This window comes from Sciurus vulgaris, assembly GCF_902686455.1.
Source record: "Sciurus vulgaris genome assembly, chromosome: 2".
NCBI classification, from domain to species: domain Eukaryota; kingdom Metazoa; phylum Chordata; class Mammalia; order Rodentia; family Sciuridae; genus Sciurus; species Sciurus vulgaris.
This window is the reverse complement of record NC_136462.1, coordinates 112,521,399-112,549,302: the sequence shown is the minus strand read 5'-3', so window position 1 is coordinate 112,549,302 and position 27,904 is coordinate 112,521,399. Positions and strand designations below refer to the sequence as shown.

Below are 27,904 nucleotides of genomic sequence, written 5' to 3'. Positions count from 1 at the left end.
CAGTTTCTCTGTGAAGATTTTGTTGGTCACCTCTTTCCCCAGTATATGGATCTTTTCTACTGCCACAGAGCCCAGTAGTCGTCTGTCATTGTACTTAAAATACTTTTCTACCTGTATATATTCTCCCTCTTAAGACTTCCCCTTTGGGGTAAAGGCTGTCTTCAGGCATATATTCTGAGATTTATAATCTTTATAAAATGAGTATATAGATTTATTACTATATATGCTTTTATGTTAGATAAATTTCAATGTTTAAATTATCAAATGAAAGGTATTTTGCAACTCTTCATGTACACAGCTTGAAGAATCAGAGGAATAGTGTCTTAATTTATTCAGGCTGCTGTAATAAAATATCAGAGATTAGGTGCTTTGCAAACAGAAATTTCTTTCTCACAGTTCTGGAGACTAGGAAGTCCAGGATCAAGCCACCAGCAGATCTGATGTCTCATGAGGACTTGCTTCCTCATGGATGACTGTCTTCTCACTGTTAACCTTACATGGCAGAAAGGCAAAGGATCTCTCTGGGGGGGGGTCTGTAAGGAGACTATTCCCATTCATGAGAACTCCACCCTATGACCTAATCATGTCCCAAAAGCTTACCTCCTAATACCATCACCTTGGGGGTTAGGATTTCAACATTTGAATTTTGGGGAGACACAAACATTTAGTGCAGTGTAGACCAATTTTTAGCTTAGGCTATTATGTTGTTGTTGTTCTTTTTTTTTTTTTTAATGTTGATAGACCTTTATTTTATTCACTTATTAATAATGTGGTGCTGAGAATCAAACCCAGTGCCTCACCCATGCTAGGCAAGTGCTCTACCACTGAGCCACAATCCCGGCCCTTAGGCTGTGTTCTTGGATAGCATGTACTTCTTTTGTACTTTTAACGAAAACTATATGACATGTCAGAATTAAACTTAACAGATGACTATAGTATGGTTCTTGTATGTTGATTGCAGTAAGATCTATAAACCTTTCAATACTCAACCCTCATTTAACAAAGTTAGCATTAGGTAGGACTTAGGATTAGGATCATCCTTAGGTTCCTTACAAAATTTGAATTATTCTAACTCATAGGTTGATGTATACAGCCCCAAATCATGATTTTAGTAGAATGCTTAACATGACTTGTAATTTTAGTAGAATGTTTCACAATGGAATGCCAATGCCAAATGAAACCCCAAAACTACAACAGTGCAGAATCTGATCGTTTGTAGATTATTTTTCTGTAAGACTGTTTATTCCATAGGCATTATCATAATTTATAGTAGTGCAAAATTAACTTTGATGACAAAAAATTGATATCTCCATTTTCGTAGTTCTCACAGCTTTTAGAAATCACACTTTTCTAGTGGTCTTGGCTAAACTCTGCAACCTTATTAACTGAATTTTAAGGGACTTCACTTATTAGGTCTTACATATCTACTTCTGCTAGGATACTTGGGGAGTTGGTTATCCTGTAATGGTTATGTTCTTGGTTCTAAAGGCAGAGAGACCTAAGTTCTTGGTTTGCCACTTAACAGCAAGACTTTGGTCAAAGTACTTAATCTCTATAAACCTGTTTTACAACTTTATAAAATGTGAATAATAATAGAACTTTTTTTATAAAATTGTTGCAAAGATCACATGAGGTATGTATGTAAAGTACTTAATGCAGTGCAGCTTTATTCTACTGTTTATAATATGCCTGTTTTCTTTGACAGTATCTTGGATTTGGAACACCATCTAATCTGGGAAAAGGCAGAAGGGCTGCAGCTGCTGCAGATCTTGCTAATCGAAGTGGAGAATCAAATACTCACCAAGACATTGAAGAAAAAGATCGGTTGTTACGTCATGTAGAAGCCAGAGATCTCATTGAATTTGGCATGATTCCTGAGTTTGTGGGACGATTACCTGTGGTGGTTCCTTTGCATAGCCTAGATGAGAAAACACTTGTACAAATACTAACTGAGCCACGTAATGCTGTTATTCCTCAATACCAAGCCTTATTCAGCATGGATAAGGTTAGGTTTTTACTTTTCATGTTTAGTTTATTATTTTCTCGCTATTAAAATTCTATGTAAATTAGCCTTCCAGATTTAAAAAGGAATTCTGTTCATCTGGAATAGCTACCTGTTCCTAGGTCTGTATCTATGAATACAGGAAGGCACATGGTGTTACATAGACATTTAGGGGCTTCATTTTTTCTGAATTAAATATTGTTGTAATATAAAGCCCAAGGATGTATATAGAAAGAAATAGTCACTAGCCTACCCCTCTAAACCAAATACACAGGATTATCCTTTCATCCTTGACATTCTAAATGTTTTTGTTGTCACGTACCATATACACTTTCATTTATTTTTCCCCTACTACTGGGTATTGAACCCAGGGATGCTTTACCCTCTGAGGTTCACCCCCAGCCCTTTTTATTATTTTGAGACAGGGTCTCACTAAGTTGTCTCAAATTTGTGATCTTCTTGCTTCAACCTCCCAACTCACTGGGATTACAGGTGTACTTTTATACACTTGTCTAAATAAAGTTTTATTAACTTTCATATCTACATATCTGTAGCAAACACTTGGAGGTCACTCTAGCCCACACATCCATCCAGATAGCAGATGTTTTGGGTTTTATGAATTTAACATCTCTAAATATTAGTCTTCTTTTGTCACTGCCTAAAGTCAAGCCCCTTTATCATTCTTGATCTATGCCTTGATTCTCAGTTGGTCTCCCTGTTTCAAGTCTGTCTCTGACCACTACAACTAAAATTGTATTTGGGTTAGCTTATCCAGCTAAAACATATTTATCTGTGAAGTCAAGGCATTGGTTAAAATTCTGTGATTCTAAGAAGAATAATGGTGATAGTTAATAGATCAAATGCTATATGATACATGTTAGGAAAATATCATCAAGGGTATCCAAGTTTTCATTTATTTTTAATCTATTCGTAGTGTGAACTGAATGTTACCGAGGATGCTTTGAAAGCCATAGCTAGATTGGCACTAGAACGAAAAACAGGTGCACGAGGCCTTCGGTCCATAATGGTAAGTTGGTGTTATTCTAAAACTAGATTAGTTCTTGGCTTGAGTTTTGAAAATATTAAGCCCCCTGTTTTTCTTTTTGTAAATGTATCTACAGAATCAGCCTAAAGTTTGTGTGTGTGTGTGTGTGTGTGTGTGCGCGCGCGCGCGTATGTGAGAGAGAGACTTTTTTGAGGGGACAAGGAGGAGGGAGGTCACAGTAGACTTTTTCTCTTTCCAAAAAGGTTCTTTGGGGCTGGAGGTGTGGTTCAATAGTAGAACACATGCTTAGCACACATGACTCCCTGGGTTCAATTTCCAGCACTGAAAAACAAAAAGGAAATTTAAGGTGTTTGCAGTAAAGGACACATACATAATATGATAAGTGAAATACAGGAAATCAGGATCAGGGAAAAAACAATTTGAAAAAAATTCTTTGTGATCCTTTTTTCTAAGCTGAGCCCTTTCTCAGACCAGTTGAAAGCCCCATTTTTATTTGTTTGAAAGTAAGTTGCACATACCATAACATTTTACCCCTCAGTTCTTCTCTAAGGTATGAACTCACATTTTTATATTTTTCTGTATTGGGAATTGAATCCAGGGCCTCACACATGCTAGGCAAGTACTCTGTGACTGAGTTACATCCCCAGCCCTTTTTATTTTATATTTTGAGATAGGGTCTTGCTAAGTTGCCCAGGCTGGCCACAGTCTTGGAATCTTCCTGCCTCAGCCTCCATAGTAGTTGGGATTACAGGTGTGCACCACCATGCCCAGCCTGAACACACTTTTTAATTTTGTAATACATTCCAGAGACACAGACTATTTTCCTGCCACTAACCTCTCTAGAGTTTTTTCCCCTTGCCCCCAGGTCTGACTATACGATGGATGTACTATATCTCTACCTGCCCCCCAAACAAGCACATGTTCCTATTCCCTTTTGAGGATTTCTTTTTCTTTTTTTGGTACTGGGGATTGAACCTAGAGACACATTTACCACTGAACTACATCTTCAGTCTTTTTTATTTTTTATTTTGAGACAGAGTCTCACAAAATTGTTTAGGGCCTTGCTGAGTTGCAGCCTTGAACTTGGGATTCTCCTGCCTTAGCTGTGTAAGTTGCTGGAATTATAGACTTGTGCCATTGAGCCTGGGCCTTTTAAGGTTTTAACTGCTAACTCACTTACCTTATCTCAGGACTTCCTTTTTTTTTTTTTTTTTTATTTCTTTTTTTTTAAATTTTTATGTAGTGCTGAGGATTGAATCCAGTGCCTTGCATGTGCTAGGCAAGCACTCTACCTCTGAGCTACAATCTGAGCCCCTCAGTAGGACTTCTGATTGAAACTCTTCATCTATCACAAACAGTTTGGGATTATACTTTCTGATGAGGGCTTGGAAATAAGGTGTTAATGATTAAGGACAGTTGTATAAACATGCAGACTAGAAGAGTGAGTAATAAATTTGACATTTTAAAGAAAATTTGATGTCCTCAATCAGTATTTTCCTTTAGAATACCACCTATAGCTAAAGCCCCTACCCATAGGCAAGTCTGTTTTTTTATAATAAACAATTTTAGATCTGCAGCATTTGAGACAAATGTTCATTTGAAGTCATAGTTTGATACTGAAGAGCTTGGTAGGGGTGATTTAGAATTAATTTTTTTCAAGTAGGGATTTTTTTTTAATCTCCTCAATAATACAATAAGCCAGGACTGCTCTGAGTTAACATCTGGGTCTGAAAGCATAATCTTTTTTTATATGCATGTTGACCTAAATAGGCGGAACTATAGACAGATAGTTATTTGTAAAATGACTTTTCTGAATTTAGTTAGAAGCTGTTTTTATATAAAGAACATGAAGGTTTTTATATTGATTTCAACATTCAGTTTTGAGTGTATAAAAGACAGTATTTCTGGAGTGAATTAATTCACTTGACCTATAGAATGAAAGTATTTTGTATGTAACCTGTTTTCCATGTAATTCATTACTTTTTATATCTTTAGGAAAAACTGTTACTAGAGCCCATGTTTGAAGTCCCTAATTCTGATATTGTATGTGTGGAGGTTGACAAAGAAGTAGTAGAAGGAAAGAAGGAACCAGGATACATTCGGTAAAGTTTATTTTCAAACCAGAAAAGATCTAAAATTTAAAATCTTTTTTGCTCTTTATTATTATAATTTATTAGTCTGTCATTTTAAAATTACATAATAATCCTTGTATTGGTAAGGGAAGTAATCTCATGAATTTTCTGAAAAATCTAATCTGGATCTATAAAATAGTATTTTGTGAGTCTTTTTGAAAATTGATCTTTAAAATTAGCATCTATTTTTTCCCCCTAAGGAAAAATTATCAAAAGAAACATAAAATTAGTAAAAATTAAGAGATTATAGTGACTTTTTTTCCATGTCTTTTCATAAGACTAAAACTTTGTGTTCATAATTTTTTCTCTCAGTAGTTGTACCAGTTGACAAATTTGACATCTTCCACTGCTTTATTTATCTGTTTCAGGAATCAGCAAACATTCTCATAAAGGGCTAAATATTTTAGGGCTTTATGGTCTGTATTGCAACTATTCAAAACTGCCCTCCTGGCACAAGAGTGGCCATAGACAATATGTAAATGAATAAGCATATCTGTATTCTAGAAAGTCTTTGTTTATAAAAACAGGTAACGGATTGAATCTGGCTCATAGGTTGTAGTTTTAGTAATATATTTATTAGGGAAAATGTTGAAAGTTTATGTGCATCTCTATTGTGTAGTATTTCCCATATTTCACCACTAAGCAATCTTAAAAGTGCTCTATTTTCTGTTTTGTGGGTTTTTTAGCTAGGGAAATTAATTTACTATATTAAATCTAGAAATCCTATTTATCTCCAGTTTTTATTTAAAAAACAAACATGACTTTCATTATAGGGCTCCAACAAAAGAATCCTCTGAAGAGGAGTATGACTCTGGAGTTGAGGAAGAAGGATGGCCTCGCCAAGCAGATGCTGCAAACAGCTAAACTGTCAGACTTCTGTCCTGTATATAAAGCTTTTCCTTCTTTTGTTTAGGATCATAACTGTTTCTACAGTCTGACATTAAAGGCATTGAATCTATCTTGGATATCATACATGGTCAGAAGCCTTTAGGATAAGAATCAGATCATGTATATTATTGTAACATCACATTGATTTATACAGAAGACATTATGTGGACTTTAATGGCACAATGTTTAGAGATAAAATGTATATTATTTTTGGTTCAGTTTTTTAAAAATATGCTTTAACAAAATTCTTAGGTGTTCTTTTAAGCAATGCAGGTGTTGCAATAACTGTGGATTTTACAATAATGTTACTCTACAAATGGGAAAATAAATTCTTTAAAATTGAATATTGGGGTACCATTCTTTAGTGTTACCTTTTTCTACTCACGTTCATTTCCTGAAAATATTTGAATTTTATTCATCTTAAAAATTGGACCAGGTAGTTTCAAGTAGTTAAAAGTTTCATGGAAAAATAGCCTGAAGAACCATAATTTGATGATTTGGTTAGCTATATTCTTAGTCTTATCTGCTAATGTGTGATGCTAACTTCCCAATTGGTACTTTTTTTAAAAAAAAGCCATTCTGTTACTGACATGTCTGATTTATTTGCCATCTTTGAGCCATTTTTAGTACTAAGGGTGAGTTGATGGAATTAAAGTCTGATATAAATCTTCAGAAAAAGTCTATACATCCCATTCTTTAAATAGCATGCAGTGTCATAGTAACAGCCATATGCAAAACAAAATAAAATACCCTGGTAGTGTGTACTTTCCCAAACTATTGAGCTAGTTTTTTGTTTCGTTTTGTTTTGGTGCTGGACATCTAATTCTTTGGCTTCATAGAACATTAAAGAAAATCTGTGTTTTGCTATCAGCCAAAGTGAATGTGTTCACACTAACATAAGATATTAATTTTCTTTACATAGCAAAACTAAAAGGGGAAATTTTTTGGACTTAACAAAATGAAAATTACATTATTTAATTCCATAATTATTAAACTAGGTACCCTTTAAGTTTTTTCTTTCCTTCTGTAATGACACAGTTTATATTATTATTTCAATTCAGTCTCATTTGAAATTATTTAAATCAGAGTACCATTAAGTATTTGTTTTCATTTTTTGGTTTTTAGTTTTGAGTTTTCCTTTTACTCACTTTTTCTTAGGAAATGAACCCTAAGCTATTCACAGATTGGAAATACTGTTGAAGACTTGGGCTATGATATAATAAAGGGGATGTGAGGTACCTGTTTATGGCTGGGGTAGGACCAGAAATGCACTTTTGCAGAGTTTATAGCCTGATGGCTGTAGTGTGGAATGGAAACAGATATCCTTACTCTCCCTAGTGATGGTTCATATTCTCTTTATGAATCTTTCATATTATAACTTTGTTCATTATCTTTTTCTTATAGCATCATTTTCCTTTTTGTAGAGTGAAAATTTGGATAGTTTGTAAATATACTAAAGGTAATCCTCCAGAAATGGACTGGGAGACATTATAGTCAACAACTTACCATTGGTTTCAGAAGTTGTTAACAAAGCATAATTGATATTTTTAAATCAAACACAAATGAGTACAACTACAATTTGTATCTGGGAACTTTTGTTTTGGCATTTGAATAAAACAAAAGGACTAAATAAAAGCCATTGTGGTGGTGTGTCAATACTGCAATGATGCAGGAGCACTCTACATTGACAGTAACAAGGACAGCCAAAGCAGCACTGAGGTGGGCTCTTGCTGTGTTACCCAGGCTGGCTTTGATTTATGTGCTTCAGCTTCTGAGTAGCAGGGATTATAGATGCATGCCACCATGCCTGGCTAGCAGTGCCATTTTGAAAGGCACAGATGTTATATGTGCTGCTTTATTCCAGGGATTGGTTAATCCTTGGCACTTTCATGTCCCTCTAACAAATACTCTTAGTTATAGATTCAGAGAAAGTTTTATTAAAATTTGTTAAACATTCTTGAAAATCCTTACTTAAATGTCCTTCATGGAATCTGACACTAAGGACACAGATCAAACTTTTCAAGAACCTTACTAGTTTTGTAAGGGAAACAAGCACAAACTTCAGTGCATTATAATAGTGGGGGTGCAGCGACCCAAATGAATCTGGAAGAACAAGTAGGAATTGGCCAGTGAAGAATGAGGATTAAAGCCAGGCATGATAGTACACACCTGTGATTCCAATGATTCAGGAAGCTGAGGCAGGAGGATCACAAGTTTGAGGACAACCTCAGCAACTTAGCAAGACCCTGTTTCAAAATTTACAAAAAAGATTCCACTACTTAATAGCTCCCCTGCCATTTTCTTTCTCTCTCTCCTCCTGGCTTTCACTCTCTCTTTCTCTCTCTCGCCCTGCAGGGAGACACTCTGCCTGTCTGCTTAATAAAGTCTCTTGTGACTCTTGTTTTGTTTTTCTTAAATGCTATATTTTTCAAGCTCACAATTTTGATCCTACAAACTTAGGGGTGTTTCTGCCTCTTGCTGTTGCTGACTTCCTGTCCACCATAGAATTCAGTCTTCCCTCTACTGGTGATCTTCCTAAATAGGACCATGCCTGCTAAATTGCCTACAGAAGTTCCTACAAGATCAGATGCACAAGTTCAACCAATCAGCCATTCAACCGCTTTTCCTTCAAGACTACCAGCCCCTGATACCCAAAGCCGAGACCTGTGATTCACTATCAACACCTCCAGCTCCAAAAACTCTGTTCCCACCTAAAGCCCTCCCTAATCTTTTTATGATACTCTTAGCCCCTAACCAAAAGGAAGAAGCTACAAAAGAAAGCCCATTGTCCCACCCCCAGTATCTATAAAAACAGGGAGGAATATTGGCATAAGATCTGCTATTTCTCTCTCTCTCTCTTTCTCTCTCCCCCCTCCCCCACACCCTGCAGGGAGACACTGTGCCTATCCACTTAATTAAATCTCTTGTGTGGGAAAAAAAAATTTACAAAAAAAAAGTAGAGTGGGTACTAGGGATGAAGCGCAATAGTAGTGTCCTTGGGTTCAATCCACAATATGACTAAAGAAAGAAAAGGAAAAAAAAAATTAAAATCAGAATCAGAAGTGTGAAACTACTGGGAGCCTTAGTAAGAAATAGGTAACAACTATGGCTTTCTGTTACTATTTCATTGAGAAGTCATCTGTGAATCTACCAAATTCATTACCCAATCTTTTTCTCTAGTTAAAACTAAAGGGGATCCTTCTTACCAAAATGTAGACATTTCACATATGATCTGAGTTCCATAATCCCCTCTCATTTCTCAAGGCCTCTAGTTCTTTTGTTAGTGTTTCTATTACATTAACTTTTTTTCCTTGTGAATTATTCCTAGCAGCATCAAAATACTGCTTAGTATTCCTTGTCCTATAGCAAATCTCCCAAGCCTTTTCACTTGTTTATCTTTCCAACTACATCATAATTCCCACTAGGGTGAAGACCAAGCCTGTTGTGTTAACTATAATGAGTACTTACCACAGTGCTTCATATATTTAGTTGATCTGTACATTTTTAAACAAAGCCTTGTATGCAAGGTTAAGTTGTAATTATTTTTTTTTTTGCAGAAGTAGTTAGACATTAAGTTTCAAACAGAGAATTGCATATGATTACCTGTACATTTTAGATGGTTGAGAAGGTCCAGCTCTTAGAAAAATGAGTAGAAAGAAATGACTAGAAGTCTACTCAAGAACATTTCTCCAGCACTTGTCCTTCCTACATCTTTTCAGTTTTCTTTTTCAGATGAATTCTCATCAGCATACAGACAAAACAACTTCATTGATTATTTTTGTTAATTTTTGCAAGTGGTATCACATGTTCTTTAGTGGAGAAACTTTATTATACCTAAAGTAACTTATAAATTTAATATTCTAATAAAATACCAGATTTTTTAAATTAAAACTTTGCAAGCTAATTCATTAGATGAAGAAACTGAAGCCCAGAAATAGCTTTCCCAAGTTCACCAAACTACTATGTAATAACCAGGATTTAATCCTGGGTAGACTGATTCCAGAGTTCCTATACTTAACACACTGGAAGGATGAAAGAGGAGGGGTGTTTCTGTTAGTTATTTGAAAAATATAAAGCCTTCAAAATATGTGTACCAAGCCAGGTACAGTGGCACACTCCTGTAATCCCACCTACTAGGGAGGCTAGGGCAGGAGGATCACAAGATTGAGGCCAGCCTGGGCAACTTTGTGAGACCTTGTCTCAAAATAAAGGGCTGGGAATGTAACTCAATGATAGAGCAACCCTGGGTTCACTCTCAAGTACTGCCCTTCCAAACGTGTGTACCACTATATCAACAAGCAGATAGATCAGTGGAAATGAATGTAAAATCCAGAATCCAAAATACAATGGGAGTTTAATATGTGAAAAAGGTGACACTTCAAGTTAAGAAAAAGAATAGTCAACAAATGGTGTGAAAACTGACTAGCCATCTGGAACATAAAAATGTTACACCTTAGATAATTAAGATTAAAAACAATCTTTTGAATATCGTGTCACAATAATAGTTTCTGGTAAGTTTCAGAGGTCCATTAGGAATTGGGGTGAGGCACTTATATTGATTTTTCCTCATGATCCCAGAAGTCCTCCAGGTAAAGAAGAAGAATGCTTCTAGCGCATCTTCCCTCAGCTTTTGGTAAAGAAAGTAATATTTTATGTAAACATGAAATACAGCATGTCTATCTACTTATTTTGCTCAGAGTAACAAACAGTACTTTGAAAAGTATTTATCTTGGGCTGAAGTATAACTCAGTTTGTACTTGTCTAGCTTGTGCAAAGTCCTGGGTTCAATCCTCAGCACTGCAAAGAAAACAAACAAACAAACAAAAACAACCAAACCACAATATTGAGGATCCCGGGCTAAGTAAAAAGTTCTTAAGTGTGACAGTAAAAGCACAACCCAGGAAAAGGAAAACAAGTTGAACTTAATCAAAATTAAGAACTTTGCTCTGCCAAAAGAAAAATCCTGTTAAGAAAATTAAAAGTCAAGTTATAAACTGGGAGAAAATATTTGCAAACCATATATTAGACAAAAGACTAGTATCTAGATTCTACTATACTAAAAAACTCAGCAGTGAGTAAAACCAAATAATTCATTTAGAAAATGGGCAAAAGACAAGAACAGTTAATTCAATGAAAAGGATATACTGAGCCAGGTGTGGTGGTGCACGCCTGTAATCCCAGCCACTAAGGAGACTGAAGCAGGAGGATTCCAAGTTTGAGGCCAGCCTCAGTAATTTAGTGAGACCCTCAGCAAATTAGCAAGACCCTGCCTCAAAAAATAAAGAGCTGTGGATGTGGCTCAGTGGTTAAGCACTCCTTTTCAATCCTCAGTACCAAAAAAAAAAAAAAAAGTGTGTGTGTATTCACATTCTATGTAATATATATACATATATATATATATATATATATCAAGCATATGAAAAGATGTTCAACATAATTAACCATTAAGGAAGAGTGGACTAAAATGGCAGATCACTACACACCTATCAAGATGTCTGAAAAAAAAAGTGCTTTGTGAAAATGCAGAGAAACTGAATCACACATATATTGCTGATGGAAATGTAAAAAGGTGCAGCCACTCTGAAAAACAATTTGGTGGCCTCTTGTCAAACTAAACACGCAACTACCATATGACCTAGCAGTTGCATTCCTGAGCATTCCCAGAGAAATTAATGGTGGTGTTCACAAAAAATGTATCTAAATAGTTATATCAGCTTTATTCATAATAGCTCCAAACTGGAAATGACCCCGAAATCCTGCACCAGCAAAATGGTTAAAATGTGGTATAGCCACACCATGGAATACTGCTCAGCAATGAAAAAGGAACAACATTGTTCCTTTGATACAATAACCTAGATAATTCTCCAGAGGACTGATGGTGCAGAATGAAAAAAGTAAATCCCAAAAGGTTATACACTATATGATTCCACATATAAATACATAACATTCTGGAGAGGACAAAATTTATAGAAATAGAGAATAGATTAGTGGTTTCCAGGGATTAAGGAGAAGGTGGGTTAAGGAAAAGAAGTGGTGTGGCTATTAAAGGACAAATGAGGAATCTGGGTAGAGACAGAAACATTCTGTATCTTGACTGTAGCAATATTAATATTAATATTGTAAAATGGTACTGAAAGAATGGACTTTTTTTTAAGCTGTCGTTTTATCTCAATTCCCTAAGGTCTCCCTCCCAGTGACGGGAACAAAGCCCTTAAAGCTGTTCCAGGAATCAGCCCCAAACAGGGAGTAAAAGGGTAAATTGAGCCAGATAGCCAGATAGTGCTCAAACAGTAGGATTACCAGAAACTATTGACCAGAATCTACGCCCTGTTGTAAAACATTGTGAAACATGTTGTATGTTATCAGCAAACCCAGACCCCCTTTGAAATTTCCTGGCAGCTTTGTCCCCCTTTTCCCTTTCATGTGCGACCCCTCCCGATGTGTGGTCTCTGCCTTTATAAACCTACAAGATTTTTTGCTCGGGACTCGACTCCTCGAGTTGGGTCCCAGCACGCTGGAATAAACACCTCTTGCGGTTTGAATCAAGTGATGCCTCCTGCGGTTGATTGGGGTTGCCGTGGATCCATGGGACAGAGTTGGGGTTTCCTTTTTGGGGGCCTTACAGTACCATAGTTCTACAAGTTGTTACCATTAGGAGAAAGTGAGTAAAGGTACACGGGATCTCCCTGTATTGCATCTTATAATTGCATTTAAATTTGCAATTGTCTCAAAATAGTTTAATGTAATAAAATGGCTTGGTTTTTCCTTCACCTACTGCTTAAAACCAATGGTCTCCCCTGGATTTTATAACTTCTGTCCACTTCCCCAGGATCACAGTGTTCCCCTTGAAATAGGATAGAAAGAATGAAAATAGGTAAAAAGGAGACAAAAGGGAAGGAAAAAGAGTCTATTGTATATCTTAAAGCCTCAAGCTCAGACTTACTCCCCAGACCTATATCACTCCCAGGCCTGTCATTCCCAAATTTCTGAGAATCCACAAAATCTTAGAGTTACTATAAATCCACTCATCTATGAAAATTGCCTCATTTGATTAAATCTTTGGTGCACTGTTAGCCTACACATTGTGTTTTCAGATTAGATAAAGAAAAGGGAGATACATTTTTAAAAACTTATAATTTAGGCACATTCCAAAGATTATCTAGATAGAAGAGACAATGTCAAACTGAGGATCCTGGACAGGACCAGATCACCATAAATAGCTTGTGATTTATGATCAAATAACTGAGTTCACCAGGCTGACATGGGTCCCACATGAAGGATATGAAAAATAACATCCCCACTCCAGGAAGAAAGGAGGACAGTGTGGCTCAGAAGAGGGGTGGGGGGAGAAGGCAAACATTCACTCCTTCCCAGTAATAATAGGTTCTGAAGGGAGGAGGTGGATACTGAGCACTGGGCCATGGACTATCACCCTTTCCAATCGCCCATGAGTCCTGGAAGGAGAAAAGCAAATAGAGAAGCTCTGGGTAACAGCAGATCCTGGAGGAAGAAGGTAAGCAATGAGCACCAAACTCTGGGCTTTCATCCTTTCCCAGTAACACTGAGTCCTGGGGAAGGCAAACGAATGAGCTCTGGGCTCTAGATTTTTATCCCGTAACAATGAGTTTCAAGCTTTTACAACTGTTTCCTTGAGTTAAAATGTTTCAAGTTTTTACAGCTGTTTTCCTGAGTTAGATTTTTAACCTGTACAACTAGTTTCCTGACTGCCCAGTCGGCACATTTCAACTCTCTAATGATTAAGTCACACTAAACATTCTGCTATGATTAAATCTCATTAAGACCTATTAAAAGCAGATCCCTCTTGTAACCAGTGCCCATTTTCTCCCCTGAAAACGTGCCATATGCCATTCCGCCATGCTTAATAAAACAACTTGCTGATCCGTTTGAGGTCTGTTCCCATTAGGTTATTTGTGCTTACACCACATACTGAAGCCAGAATTAAGAACAGGTAGTTAGGGTAGAAATAGGGATCGGGTCAAATCGAGGAAATGGAAGCCATAAAGCCATCTGCCTGTGGAAGTTGGAGACTGCCCCTGGAAGAACCGAATGTCAAGGATCTCCGGAGGCCATTGATTACCAAATTTACCTGTCTTTATCAAGGACTGCAAACAAGGAGCTGCTAATTGGTGCCCCCTGGGCCCTTATCTGCCTGAATCACCCTGGCCCTCCCCCTGCCCTTGGTTTCTTACTTAATGAAAAACCAGGCCTAGTTGTAGGCAGGAAGGAGAGATAAAGGGGGAGAGAACTGGAGAACAAAAGAGACTTTAATCTATAAAAGATGTAGGGTGAGCACACTTCTTGGGACTTTAGAACATCAGCCATGGCCCCCTTCTTCCTGCCGGGGAGAAGTCTGTATTATTACCTTTAAATAAAACCTGCTTAATATGCTTGCCTTGGTGTGCTTCTCTAGTGTTCAATCTTCAACATTAGAAGGAGCAAACAGCGGTATCAGTACCTTCCCACATCTACCCCTCATAAAGTTTCCTTTAAAAGCCAGGCCCCAGTGGGGCATGGTGGCCCTTGGGCCAATAAGCCCAGCGACTGGGGTAACTGAGGCAGAAGGATCACAAGTTTGAGGCCAGACTCAGCAACTTGGCAGGGCCCTATCTCAAAAAAAAAAAAGAACTGGGGATGTACCTCAGTGGTGGAGCACCTCTAGGTTCAATCCCCACTACCAAAAACAAACAAACAAATGAACAAACAAAAACCACATTCTGCTCTTGAAAATGCTTATCTTCACCTTTCACTTTCTAATAAACACCTTCTTCTTTGCTAAAACTTGATGCTTTCTTAAATTCTCTTCTGCAGTGTGTCAAGAGCCTGGAAGGTCTTGTCACCCACTTATGGTGACACCCTCAGGTCCTTTGCTCCACACACATACTTGCATTCCTTCAGTCTCCCCCTGCACTCCCCACCGACTGGCATACTCCTATCCACCAGCACATGCTGTTCCCATCTGGGCCGTGCTTCCCTCTCTTCTCTGTAACTACTGTTTATCCTTTGCAGCAGAAGCCTCAAATCTTTAGGATAGCCTTTAATCTCTGACCAAGTCGAATATCATTATTACACTCTACATCTGTTGGCAATAATTAATGGATTTTCTTTAATAGCCACGTATAGACTGCGTCTCTTTGTCTCGCTGTGCACGAAGCTCACAGCTCCGCACCAAGAATACTCAGAACAGTATTTCTTAATTGAAGAGATTAGAGTGGAATCAACGCCCCTTGTTACACTGCGTTTCTTGGAGGGGTATGTCGTAAAGAGTCGCGCATCCTAATACGTCACTTCCGCCCGGAAGACTAGCACGGAGAACCACTGGAATTCCTGTCACTTCTGTGTATCTCCATCGTGAACATGGCTTTACCGCCCTTCTTCAACCCGGGTCGCCCGGGCCCGCCACCCCCGCAGCCACCGCCTCCTACTCCTTTCGGCTGCCCGCCACCGCCGCTGCCCTCCCCGGCTTTTCCGCCGCCTCTTCCCCAGCGGCCCGGCCCTTTTCCGGGGGCCTCTGTCCCCTTCCTCCAGCCTCCGCTGGCTCTGCAGCCTCGGGCCCCCGCGGAAGCCTCCCGTGGCGGCGGCGGCGGCAGCGCTTTCTACTCGGTGCCGCCACCGCCGCTGCCTCCGCCGCCGCCCCAGTGCCGGCCCTTCCCGGGGACCGACGCCGGCGAGCGCCCGAGGCCACCGCCGCCAGGGCCGCCCTGGAGCCCACGCTGGGCTGAGGCGCCGCCGCCGCCTGACGTGCTTGGGGATGCGGCACTGCAGCGCCTGCGCGACCGGCAGTGGCTGGAGGCGGTGTTCGGGACCCCCCGGCGGGCGGCCTGCCCGGTGCCCCAGCGCACGCCTGCTGCACCCAACCTAGGCGAGGTGCGCGCGCGGTTGCGTGGTGCTCTGCGCCTGGTGCGGCGGCTGCGTGGCCTGGGCCAGGCCCTGCGCGAGGCGGAGGCCGACGGCGCGGCCTGGTCCCTATTGCATGCCAAGGCCGCGCCGCTGCGCGCCGAACTGGCTGAGAGGTTACAGCCACTGTCCCAGGCTGCCTATATGGGCGAGGCGCGGCGGAGGCTAGAGAGGGTCCGGCGCCGCCGGCTGCGGCTTCGCGAAAGGGCTCGGGAACGCGAGGTCGAGCGGGAGGCGGAGGCCGCGCGGGCAGCGGAACGGGAGCAGGAGATTGACCGCTGGCGGGTCAAGTGCGTACAGGAGGTGGAGGAGAAGAAGCGGGTGAGAGCAGCGGAGTACTCGGCGGTCGGGGTAGTGGTAGTGGTTGTAACGTGAACGACTTGAGACTTTAAGTTGCCATGTCTCAGGGCTTAGCCTGTTTCCTTATTTGTAAAATAAGTTAACCAGACTTTCCACTTCGTACTCCTATACTAATTGTGTGTTAGTGATGTATGGCACACAAACAAAAGCTCGTTGCACTGTAAAGGCCTGTAAACCCAAATGATTGGATTGTACAGTTGCATTCCTGGGAGGACAAGTCTTGTGTATCCAGCCCCAAAGTTGTATTGACTCGTTAATAAGTTAAGACTAAAGAAGGTATCGGTGCTTGTGTCTGGTGCTGCCTCAAGTGATTTTAAGAATGCAAAATATAGAGAACTTGGGACCTTGCCTCAAGGAACATTCCCTAGCTGGTGGAGCAATAGTGTTTTCCCCAGGATTCATTTGTTTGCTGATTTTAAAACATCTGTCAGCCAGATGCAATGGCACATACCTGTAATACCCGCGACTAGGGGCCTGAGGTAAGGTGATCGAAAGTTTGAGGCCAGCCTCAGCGATTTGTTGAGACCTGGTCTCAAAAAGTAAAGAGGGTTGGGGATGTAGCTCAGTGGTAAAGCAGCCCTGGAAAAAATAAAATAAAATAAAATAAAATAAAGCAGCCCTGGGTTCAGTCCCCAGTGTCAATGAATAAAACATATGTCCCTAGTTTAGCAGTCTGTTTTGAGTACTTAATTATACATGTGCTAGGTGCTTCTCTTATATAAACTAGATCGTGAGGCTTTATAACAACCCTGAGAAATAGAAGGAATTATCCCAGTTTTACAGATTAGAAAGTGACGCATAAAGGTTAACTTGCCAACAATCACATAACCAGTTTGTGGCAGTTTTACTTCATATTTATACCTAAATTGTCTGATTCCAAAACCTATGCATCTCAAGCTCTTAATTAGGGCCAGGGTGAAACTGTGAATTGGTCAGATACTCTTTTAAGGCCTTCTCATTACTTTTGAGTGCTGTTGGGGTTCCCTTCCCCACTCCCTTTGCTCTCCCCAGTCAACTCCTCTTTATGTCTGCTGCTGCTTTGAAGTGTGATATGACTTTGCTGTGAAGTATATTAATGTTAAACTATATCACTGCACCTCAGAAATAATCATTGCTTTAAAGGAGAATGTCTGGACAGGCAGCACTTTAACCTGAAGAAATTTGAGTCAGGTATTTAATGAGGGCCCATTAGGTGCCAGAACCAGTGCACAATACCAAAGATAGAGATGAGTAGTCCATAGCACTTGTGCTTGAGAATCTTAGAGCCTCATAGGGAGCATGTCAGTATAGTATGGTGGGTGTTAGGATTTCATCTGAACATGGTCTAAGGAGTCAAGGGAAGGACTATCTAGTCCAGATGATACAATGATGTCTAAGCTGAGCCTTGAAAGAAATGTCCAAAGTCAAGTGAAGACAATGTACAGTTCCAGACAGAGGGAACAATCCAAGCAGAAGAGTGAAACAGCATTATCTTCCCTGGGAATCTAAATCTTTAGACCTATAGAGTCTGCATTTTTAACAAGAGAGATCTGCACTTAATAACATAAGTTGAGAGCAGATGCTCCCTGGACCATGCTTTGAGAAACAAAAAGAAACAAGAACCCAGTGCCCATGTAGAAGATGCAGAAAAGAGAGGTTCTCCTTTAAAAAGGTGGTACAGTCAATGGAGGAGGATAAGACCTTGGCTGGGCCATTGTAGAGGGTAGTTGTGCCAGGCCTACAATATTGGGTATAGATTCAGTAGAGTCTTTCTTAACCTTGCAACTGTCTGATCCTTTGAAATCAGCGCTGTAAGCCCTGCTATAAAGTTGTTTCTAATACCAAGTCTTTTGGTCTCTGTTTCTCCATCAGGAGCAGGAACTCAAGGCTGCTGCTGATGGCGTTTTATCTGAAGTGAGGAAAAAACAAGCAGACACCAAAAGAATGGTGGACATTCTTCGAGCTTTGGAGAAATTGAGGAAACTGAGAAAAGAGGCTGCAGCAAGGAAAGGTAACTATGGCTTTGTGTTTCTACTTTCATTTTTCCCCCTTTCTTCTTTACCTAGTACCTCTCCACCCCAAATGTTTTTAATGGAAAAATATTTGATATTTCACTATTTTCACACTTTTGGGTAACTGAACTTGTCAGCTGTAAGTTGACAAGTTTTTTTTGAAGCAAAAAGCCTCAGAAGACATTTAGCCCCTTGGAAGACAAAGTTGAAAAGAAAGACAGGTGTGGGAATCCAGTGTACTCTCTTGCCTTCCACTCATCATTCCTGCCCCAGGCATTCAAAGCCAGTTTTCTGAGTGGGTTCATTACAGCTGGTCAGCTTTGCCATGTGCCACGGTTAAAGTTTTCCTCCCCTGCTTTGCTGCTCCAGAAAGTGTTGAAAACCTGTCATGCTTCTTCTGATGTGTTTCAAACCAGAATAATGTTAGTTGAAGAGATCTGAGTAGTTGAACAGGGCAGGGAGTGCCTTATAGACTGGATATCCCCACTTTCCCTGAATGTTCCTTTTGAACTCAGAAGATGTCACTGGTCTTGACCCTGAAAGGAGTATCAGACTCCATAGGCAGACCTCCAAACCTTTCTAGCCACATTGGTTTTCTGGAAATTAACCAGTCATGCTTTCCATTGGCCTATCTCAATCTTTGCTCTTGCCATTCAGTTCTTTTGTAGGGGCCCTCAGTCTCATCTTTGCCATTTTAAGATTTCATTATCCTTCAGAATTCATTACAGATGCAGCATCCTCCATCCTTCACTGATTGGGCTGATGTAACTTGCTCCCTCTCACTTGCACCTGGTTTGGACCATATACTGCCTTATTTAGTAGATGACAGGCCTTTGACATTCATTGGGGATATTTGAGAGTACACAAATTAGCAAGTGCTACTGTACTACATGATTTCCCCTGTGTGATTTAAAATATAAATGAAAACTGTTTTGTTGGGATGTGACTGTTGTGCATTCAGCTAGGCTCATTCACTAGTTAAGTGATTGGCTTTAGCATGCCAGCCTTCAGAGTAGCTAATTTCCACTCAGATCTCAGAATCAAATGACCCCATGCCGGGGAGGGCGTTCAGGATTGAACCCAGAAACACTTTACCCCTGATTTGCAGCCCCAGTCCTTTTTACTTCCTTTAAATTTTCAGACAGTCTCCCTAAGTTGCTGATGCTGTCCTCCAACTTGCAGTCCTCCTGTCTCAGCTCCTGAGTCGCTGGGATTATAGGTATACACAACTCTGCCCAGTTAATGTCATTCTAATTGAAAAGGAATATAGAGGAGGAAGAATTGGATGGGGTGAATCCGTTTAGTTTGGGACCATTTGAGTTTGAGGAACTTGCGATACATCCTGGATAAGAGTTCACCAGCAAGTAGCCATAAGTAAGAATGGCCTTTAGAGGACTTGGGGCCCAAAAGATAAAAATCCTAGAGAATGTTAAAATCCACCTGGGTAAAGAGGAGAACACAAAACAGACCAGGGGAGGTCAGAGAGAGATGAGGAAAAGGAAGTCTCCTAGAGGAAGACATAAATCTTGTACCTTCTGGAAAGCAACAAGTGCTGAGAGTGATTGTATAATCATGGGTAGCTTACTTAAATTTCTCTGTGCCTTGTTTTCCTCAACTGCAAAAGGGTAGTAACGATAGTACCTATCCATGAATGAATATTGTAAGGATTAAATTAATGTGTATAAATTACTTAAAGTAATTAATGTGCATAAATTACTTAAAGGCACATAGTAAATGCTGTATAAGTGATTCATATTATTGTTCTTGTTATTTCCAAAGTAATATTAAGGCTAGAAAACATCCTTGGGAATTAGTGTGCAGTAAGTCATTATGACCTTTGTAGGGTCAGTTCATTGAAGTGGTAGGGAGAGAAACTGGACTAAAATAGGTTAGAGAGTAGGTAGGAGATAAGAGAAGCAAACAGTGACTTCAACTTATTAAAAGATTGCCTTTGAAGAAAAGGAGAGAGAGCAAGATCAGCATCTGGCATCATGTCTGGTGTTGATGGTGATGGGTGTTATGTGACTTAGAGTCATGGGAAAACTTGAGCATGTTTAAAAAGCTGAGGAAAGGAGCCAGGAAGAAGGGTCAAAGAGAAGCAGGAGTCATAGTTAGTGATTCAGGATTTCCCAGAAGGTAGGGAGATTCGGATCCCAGGTGGATTAACCTAAGTAGAGAAGGACCCATCTCCCTCAGGCATGAATATGAAGGATGAAAAGATTGGAAGTAAGGTAGATGAGTGCAGTTGGGGACAGAGAGTTGACAGATTTCCTGACTGCTGGTCTGTTTTCTCTTGGGAATAGGATAGCCGACTTGGTGAGAATCAGTAGAGAAGTAGGGCTTTAAGAAAGTCATGGAAATTTGAAATAATGCTGTGAGGTCAGCAAGAGAACCGTGGAAGGTGGTTGCAGAGAGGTGCTGTGGGTCTGACTGATAAACCTATATATTGAGGTCACACCTAATGTCTTCTTCCAGGAGTACTCTGCAACTGACAGGGGAGCTCAGGACAGCTTGGGGCTGTTGTGATTTTTACTTTATAGAGTAACCACAAGTTTTGGTGAGGAGTGGAAGGAGGATGGAATTGATATATCAGGTCTGGAGGTTTTGGTGAAACTAACAGTATCTGGGGAGAAGGAACTAAAAATCTTGAGAAGGTAGAAAGTTATAGACAGAGAAGAGAATAATCTACTTAGATTTCAGAAATGCACAGTTTTTTCTGATCTTGCCAAGATCCAAAAAAGTGGATGAGGCCCCAGAGTGTGTGACTGAAGGGAAATAGGGGTGAACACATCTGTGTCTTACAGATGCACGCTAAGGGAGTGTGTGGTAGAGGAGGAGGAAACCTACATGATGCCAGTACATGGGGTTGAGAGGAAGACTGGGTGAGGAGCGCCCTTTCCAAAGGAGTGTATCAAGTGGACCAGAGGTGGTCAGTGAGGTGTTAAGAAAGCTGTGTGGGTGACCCAGACCCAGCAGCCTGTGGGAGCAGACCACAGCTCCTTGTGGAGTCTGGGCTCACTATGGCTGATGGAGTGTCTGTGATTTTTGCCATACCAGAAAATTTAGTATTTGAAACCAAGATGGTATGACTTGTACAACCTAAAATATTTACCACTTAGCTCTTTACAGAAAAAGGTAAAGTGATAGAAATGAAATAAAACCATGAAATTAATACAAAGCAACAAAGTGACAGTTTACATTTGTCAGTGTGTAAAGAAATTTGAACTTGGAAAACCTGGTAATTTAGAAGAAGATGAATTTGAGTTGTAGAGTTTTCATAGTTGGAAATCAGGGAACAGAAATATGTTCAAGCAGAGAGGTATAAAGAAATGATTTGAGAAAAATGTGGGCCTAAAAGGTAAAGGCAGGAGGTTATGAGCTCCATAACCATTAAGTAGAGCGATTGAGGGAGAAAAATTATACCTCCAATTAAAACTTTACAAAAGATAGAACTACTAAACTTGAGGAATCATTATTTTAGTTTTTTTGTCAGCTAAAGTTGAAATTTTAGTGTTCAAAGCTGGCAGTATTGTGTTTCACAGGTGGCAGTGTAAATTGTTAAATACTGTTAAATTATTAATTCATCAAGTAAACATTTGTTACCTTCTCACTATAAGTAAATGTATAGTTCTTTTAGGAAGCTGTTTAGTACATTTTGGTAGTTTTGAAAGTTTATACATAAATATTTCCACTCTTGAGAATTTTTTTAGAAATAATGTATAGGAATAAAAAAAGTAACATGCCCTAGAGTGTTTGCGGTAGAATTATATAGGGTATTGGGAACAGCTGAAGGTTCAGGAGTAGAGCGCTTGTTAAGTGTATTATGATAAAATTTGTTGAAATTGGATAGATATTAAATAACTCTTAAAGACTGGGGGAAAAAATGTGGAGAATCAATATGGAGATGTGGAAATTATATACATGCGATGTTGAACTATATGAACTTGATAATATATAGATAGAACTATTGGAAGGGAATATAGGGAAATAAAAATGGTTGCGTAAGGTAGTGGGATTGGAATTTTTTTCTTCCTTGATTCTGGTTGTTAAAATGCTAGCGTAATAAATACATTTTCATTTAAGATATTCGAGGATTGACAGAATGAACTATAACCACAGAAGTCTACATGGAATCACCTAGCAGCCTCAACAACTTTTATACTGAAGGGCCAATACAGTAGTGAATGCACAACTGTAATCTGTTCAAGTATTCATTAAAATTTTTAAATTTTCATATGAAACTTGATGAAAAATTTCACACATGCACAAAAATAGAATACATAAGTATCCATCATCCATTATGATATCATTATTACACCAAAAAAATTAAAATGAGCAATAATTCTTTGATATTGCCTAAGTAGTCTGTAAGCAGTTTCCCAATTGTGGCTTTAGTTATGTTAGCTGATCTCAAAGATAAATCAGAGTTAACAAATACCCTGGTTTTCCTCGGACACCAGAAGGAAAACAGTTGGTCACCTTATTGTCAGCTATAGGCTGTAAGGTCAGTCAGTGTGGTTGGTTATGTGTATCTTCTGCCTCACGAGTGTGCTTTTCCAGATTTCAGACTGGCAGAGGGAGAATTGTTTATGAGGTCTGGGAGCTGATACTGAGGGAATTTCGCAAGTTAAGACAGATGCCTCCCTTAAGAGAGCTTGCTGTCCAACTGGAGGATCAAAACCATTAGAAGGGGACAAAACCAAAGATGAAGTGTGATCCAGAGGGAGGAGATAGAGGAGGTTCTCTGAGTAAGGTCAGCCTCATTGGAGATTCAGAAAAATTAAATTGAGCCTTGAAGACTGGGTAGAATTTCCAAATTCTAAGCAAATTCATAGTAAAAATAGGACATTGAATCTGCTCATTTGAACATGGATTCTGGGATACAAAAAATTGTTATCTCAAATACCATATGGTTATTTTTGCTCAGGGGTCTGTCCTCCAGCCTCAGCAGATGAGACTTTTGAGCACCATCTGCAGCGACTGAGAAAACTCATTAAAAAGCGCTCTGAACTATATGAAGCTGAAGAGAGAGCCCTTAGAGTTATGTTGGAAGGAGAACAAGAGGAAGAGAGGAAAAGAGAATTGGAAAGGAAACAGAGAAAAGAAAAAGAGAAAATTTTACTTCAGAAACGTGAAATTGAGTCCAAGTTATTTGGGGATCCAGGTAAGTTCTCTTTACCCAGTAGGGAAAAGGAAAACACTAAATTGGCAACTCTTTATCATGTGTAATTTTTAACTTAAGCTAAGAGGTGGTAGGCAACGAATGACAATGATTTGAGACTCTAAACTTTATCATGCAAGTCATGGGTATATAAAATATGTTTGATCATATTGTCATAATCAGGCTCAGTCACCCTGCTTCTGAAGTACCCTCAATATCAAGCATGATGACTTGGTATCCTGCCTTTTCTCTTTCAGACGAGTTCCCACTTGCTCACCTCCTGCAGCCTTTCCGACAGTATTACCTCCAAGCTGAGCACTCCCTGCCAGCACTCATCCAGATAAGGTCAGAGGGGCAGGCTCTTCCTCTTGCCTTTCCCTGGGTAGCAAGAAGCACTTCATGAAGTGCTTATGTTATTGAGGTCTGTTTCTGTACTTTTTTTTTAAAGTTCCTTATAGGTTTATGATGTTGCCAAGTTTCAAGTAGGCCACATAGATCTTGTTTAGTTCTCAGTCCTTGAGAAGTAGATGACTCCATTTTAACAGGTGAAGAAACTGAAACTCAATTGTGAGACTTGTCCTTCTGCATAGCTCTTCTGTTGATTCAGAGCATTGACTTCATTTTTCCTGATTCTCTTCTGATGCTAAACAGATCCAGGAAGAGAAACCCTCCCCTGAGTACTTGACTGTGGAGACTGGCTAAGACCCATGCAGACTTCTGAGTTCCTACAGGTCAGAACTCAGAGATGTAGAAACAAGGGTCTCATCTGAATCCATGAAAACTTGGATTAAGTTCTCAGCTCTGTGGGTCTCATTCTCCTCACCTGTGAAATGGAGATTGTGGACTAGAATGTGGCCTTCAAACTGAAACATCTGCATTCTTCCCAAATGCAGTTTTTTAAGAAATCAGTATGTAAAACACATTGAATACATAAGTTTCCCAGGCAGTATAAACCTTGCTTTTCAAATATGGTTTGAAAAATCACTAAAAGAAGTGATCTCTGAGGTCCCTTCCAAGACTCCAATAATTTATAATTTACTGGAAAGAATGCTCTTTAGCACACCAAGTTTATTTTCTGGGAAGAGTTTATTTTTGGCTGATATACAAGTTTCAGCTTTTAAACATAAGTACGGTCTATTTTCATTATTCTTAATAGCTGTGTTCCATCAGATCACTGAATTACAGAATACTGAATCATTGCTCCTAAAGGAAACATAAGGTTAGATAGATTCCTGTGAGCCTCTGGTCACAACATTTGTATTCATCAACTGATCTGTACCCTGTTACATGTGTGCTTCCTTTTAAAGACACTTTGCTTAACACATATTGTCAGTTCATTAACAAGGACCTCATGACTAACAGCACTATAACATGCACAGATGAACACACATTTTCTTCACAAGGTACATCAGTTCTCTGACACTTAGCAACACTAGCCAACACTTCACCACTACACTTGGGGACCATTTTAAACAGAGAGACTATCAGTAAAAAGCACAAAAATTTGAAAAAAAAAAAAAAAAAACAAACATGGCAGGAAGTAGAGCACAAAAAGGACACTTATTTATGGTGGAAGAACTGAAGACAAGAAAGCAGAGTGAATGTTGCTTTGACCTTAACTCAGAACAAGTATTTTAGTGACTCAGATTTTTTTTTTTTTGCCACTCTGCATCTATGAGTATCCGTGAAAGCACCACAAGTGATGATTTAGGGGTTACAAATGAACTTTAGTGAGTAGGCAAATTTGTACATACAGAATCTGCTAATAATGAGGATCAGCTGTATGTTAATTATTTGGTTGCCCATAAGGTTGTAAGTTCTTCAGAGTTTTTTCCCTAAATGTATACATTTAAGAAATGTAACCTTTTGCATGTTCTAGAAATCATGTTCTGCAGTGGATTAATACATGAGTCATTTGAAAGCTCAGTTCTAGAAATAGAATATTTAGTTACTGAACATCTTGCTTGAAAAAAAAATAGAAATAAACAGTTGTTCTATAATGTTCTTATTAAGGCATGATTGGGATCAGTACCTGGTGCCATCTGATCATCCCAAAGGCAACTCCGTACCCCAAGGATGGGTCCTTCCCCCGCTCCCCAGCAACGACATCTGGGCAACCGCCATTAAGCTGCATTAGGAAAGATGCTCCAGGAGTGTGGTCCAGCCAGCGCTCTTTCCAGCTCTGAATATTAGTGGTGCTGCCATCTTGTGCTGTAGACTAAACCATAACTGCTGAACTCCCTGTGTCATTGCCCTAGCCTGAAGTTAAGCTTTCTTATACACTCTGTCCTGGCCAGAGGTACCTCTTGAATCAGGAGATTAATATGGTTCTGCAGGAAAGGACCTAGGTGAACTGAGGTTATTACCATAGGCAGTGACCTTGGTTCACCAAGTTTGCCTCTGTTTTGAGGGGCTTGGTCCAGAGTTGACTTATTGATTTAATCTAGTTTCCTTGTATCTTGATGGGTAAGTATACTCAATACATTTAAATACTCAGAATGTGTGTGCTGCATGGATTTAGCAGCCCTTCACCAATAACTGAGTGTAAAGTCAAGCTTGATGCAAAAACCTTCTTACCTTGCTTCCCAGAGAACCCTAACTCCCTGGAGTAAAGGTCAAAAGTTTGACCTTCAGCTTTCTTTAAGCCTAGTTGTGGTGTAGTTTGGTAGACTTCAAGTTAGGAAGGTGGCAGTGGCTACAGGTTGGGCTGCCAGAAAACATGATGGCCTAGTCTTAGTGGTCATGCAAACAATGTAGAAAATCTGAAAAGGACCCATACTCAAATTGGATCACATTTTGGTGGACAGTGGCTTTATTTTCCTCGTGTTCCCCATTCTAATTAAACCACCTGGTTTTTTAAGCCTAGGGGTCTCTAGGCTCAATAATCTCCTAGGATAGAAATTTCTCTATAGGAGTGGGACCTTAATCTCAGTCAGTCATACTGTAGGAGCTGGTTTAGCTGTGGAATTTTCTTAAGAACTCAAGCTTCTCAAAACATCCATGTAGTCATACTTGGGGGAAAAAGAAATAAGAATGACAAAATTTATTTTTTATATTCATTAATAAATACCGTTGTGCTTAGAGATGATCTATCATAACATGTCAGTTTTTTGTTTTGGTTTGTTTTGATTTTTGCCAATTTTGTTATTTAATTTCTGAAAAACTAAATAAATATCATTTTTATTTTTTAGTTTGAGCCTTTGCCCCCAATTTGTTGCCTCTCAAATCATTTAACACATTTCACTTCCACATTGCTAAAACATTTTCATTCCAAAACTGAAATTTATTAACAGGCATTTGCTACAGGAAAATTAATCTCAAACACCAAACTTTGTCTGCAAAATCCAATTCAGGCTAAGCAAGGAAGGACACCATCAACTTAGAAATGATTCTTAGTTGGACACTCCTGGGTGTGAGACACTAATGCCTTTGTCCCTTTTCTATTCTTTGATTCATATTGTTCAGTTTGTACTGCACATTATAGGTTTCAGAGTTCACAAGGAATGAGGGACCACACTTTTCCAAAGTGCATTTAAGCGCATAAACCTTAAAATCTGAAGTGATTAGCCTCAAGTAACCCCCACAGTCCTGTGTGACTTTTCCTTTGAAACCTCCACCATTTACTCCGATGAAATGCAGTAGGAGCAGAAATGAAAGATAAATTGTACCATGTGTGTGGTGCCTTAACAGTCTTGTCGTTAGTCTATCTGCAATGATGGAGGTAGAGGATGTAATGTAGGGAATCAGGAGAACTCAGCAGAATGCAAGGAGAAGGGCACATTTATCTTTAGGTAGAGAAAAAAAAACATTCCTTCTTTCCTCTCATTGACTGGCAAGATTTTTATAAAGTGAACTTTGGCTTTTGTTTCATAAGTTCTTCCTGGTTTATTACTTTTGTGCTCTGATGTTTCTTTACAGACTTAGAATCACAGCATATTTAATGAATTGTACTTTCAAAACTACAAGGGGTGCCACTGTAAATATCTTACCCCACAGTCTGGCCTTTTTGTTAACTATGGAAAATTTCATATATATCCAAAAGTAAAGAGGTTAGTGTAACATTTTCTCCCATGTACCCATCATCCAGCTTTAAATAACTCATATAGTCTTGTTTCATCTAAATCCCCATCACCTGGATTATTTTGAAGCAAATTCCATCAAATTACTTCATTCATGAATATGTAGATTAGCTTATAGAATCTTAAATTAGCTTAAAAAATTTTAACCACAGTACCATTATCACATATAATGAAATTAGTAATTCCTCAACATCACAAATATCGAATCAAGTGTTGAGATTTCCTTACCTTATAAATGTGTTACATATTTTGTTCAAATAAGGATCTATATACAATCCACATATTGTTGGTTGGTTTGTCTTTTCTGATAATCTGTAGGTCTCTTTTCTGCTCCCTACTATGCACTCTTTTTTTTTTTTTTTTCCCTTGC

The 27,904-nt window shown here is 39.2% G+C and overlaps 2 protein-coding genes across 2 annotated transcripts in view; both read left to right on the top strand.

Annotated features, from left to right (window-relative positions):
- Positions 1-6,589, top strand: part of CLPX (caseinolytic mitochondrial matrix peptidase chaperone subunit X) — a 40,450-nt gene extending 33,861 nt beyond the window's left edge. The window contains exons 11-14 of the mRNA XM_079125665.1: positions 1,706-2,005; positions 2,937-3,029; positions 5,004-5,110; positions 5,914-6,589. Of these exons, the coding sequence (XP_078981791.1) occupies positions 1,706-2,005; positions 2,937-3,029; positions 5,004-5,110; positions 5,914-6,004 (591 nt within the window). The 3' untranslated portion in view covers positions 6,005-6,589. The remainder of the gene's footprint in view (positions 1-1,705; positions 2,006-2,936; positions 3,030-5,003; positions 5,111-5,913) is intronic.
- Positions 6,590-15,328: 8,739 nt separating this feature from the next.
- PDCD7 (programmed cell death 7) lies at positions 15,329-26,651 on the top strand. Its single transcript, XM_079128579.1, has 5 exons — positions 15,329-16,264; positions 18,155-18,293; positions 23,222-23,458; positions 23,713-23,800; positions 25,469-26,651. The coding sequence occupies exons 1-5, from the start codon at positions 15,404-15,406 to the stop codon at positions 25,590-25,592; spliced, it is 1,449 nt and encodes a 482-aa protein (XP_078984705.1). The 5' UTR covers positions 15,329-15,403; the 3' UTR covers positions 25,593-26,651.
- Positions 26,652-27,904: the final 1,253 nt, after the last annotated feature.

Excerpts from the sequence above, each read along its gene's own strand:
- PDCD7 (XM_079128579.1), top strand. The coding sequence starts at position 15,404 with ATGGCTTTACCGCCCTTCTTCAACCCGGGTCGCCCGGGCCCGCCACCC. Across the intron at positions 23,459-23,712 it reads CAAGTTATTTGGGGATCCAG|ACGAGTTCCCACTTGCTCAC; the intron begins GTAAGTTCTCTT and ends TTTCTCTTTCAG. Across the intron at positions 23,801-25,468 it reads CCAGCACTCATCCAGATAAG|GCATGATTGGGATCAGTACC; the intron begins GTCAGAGGGGCA and ends GTTCTTATTAAG.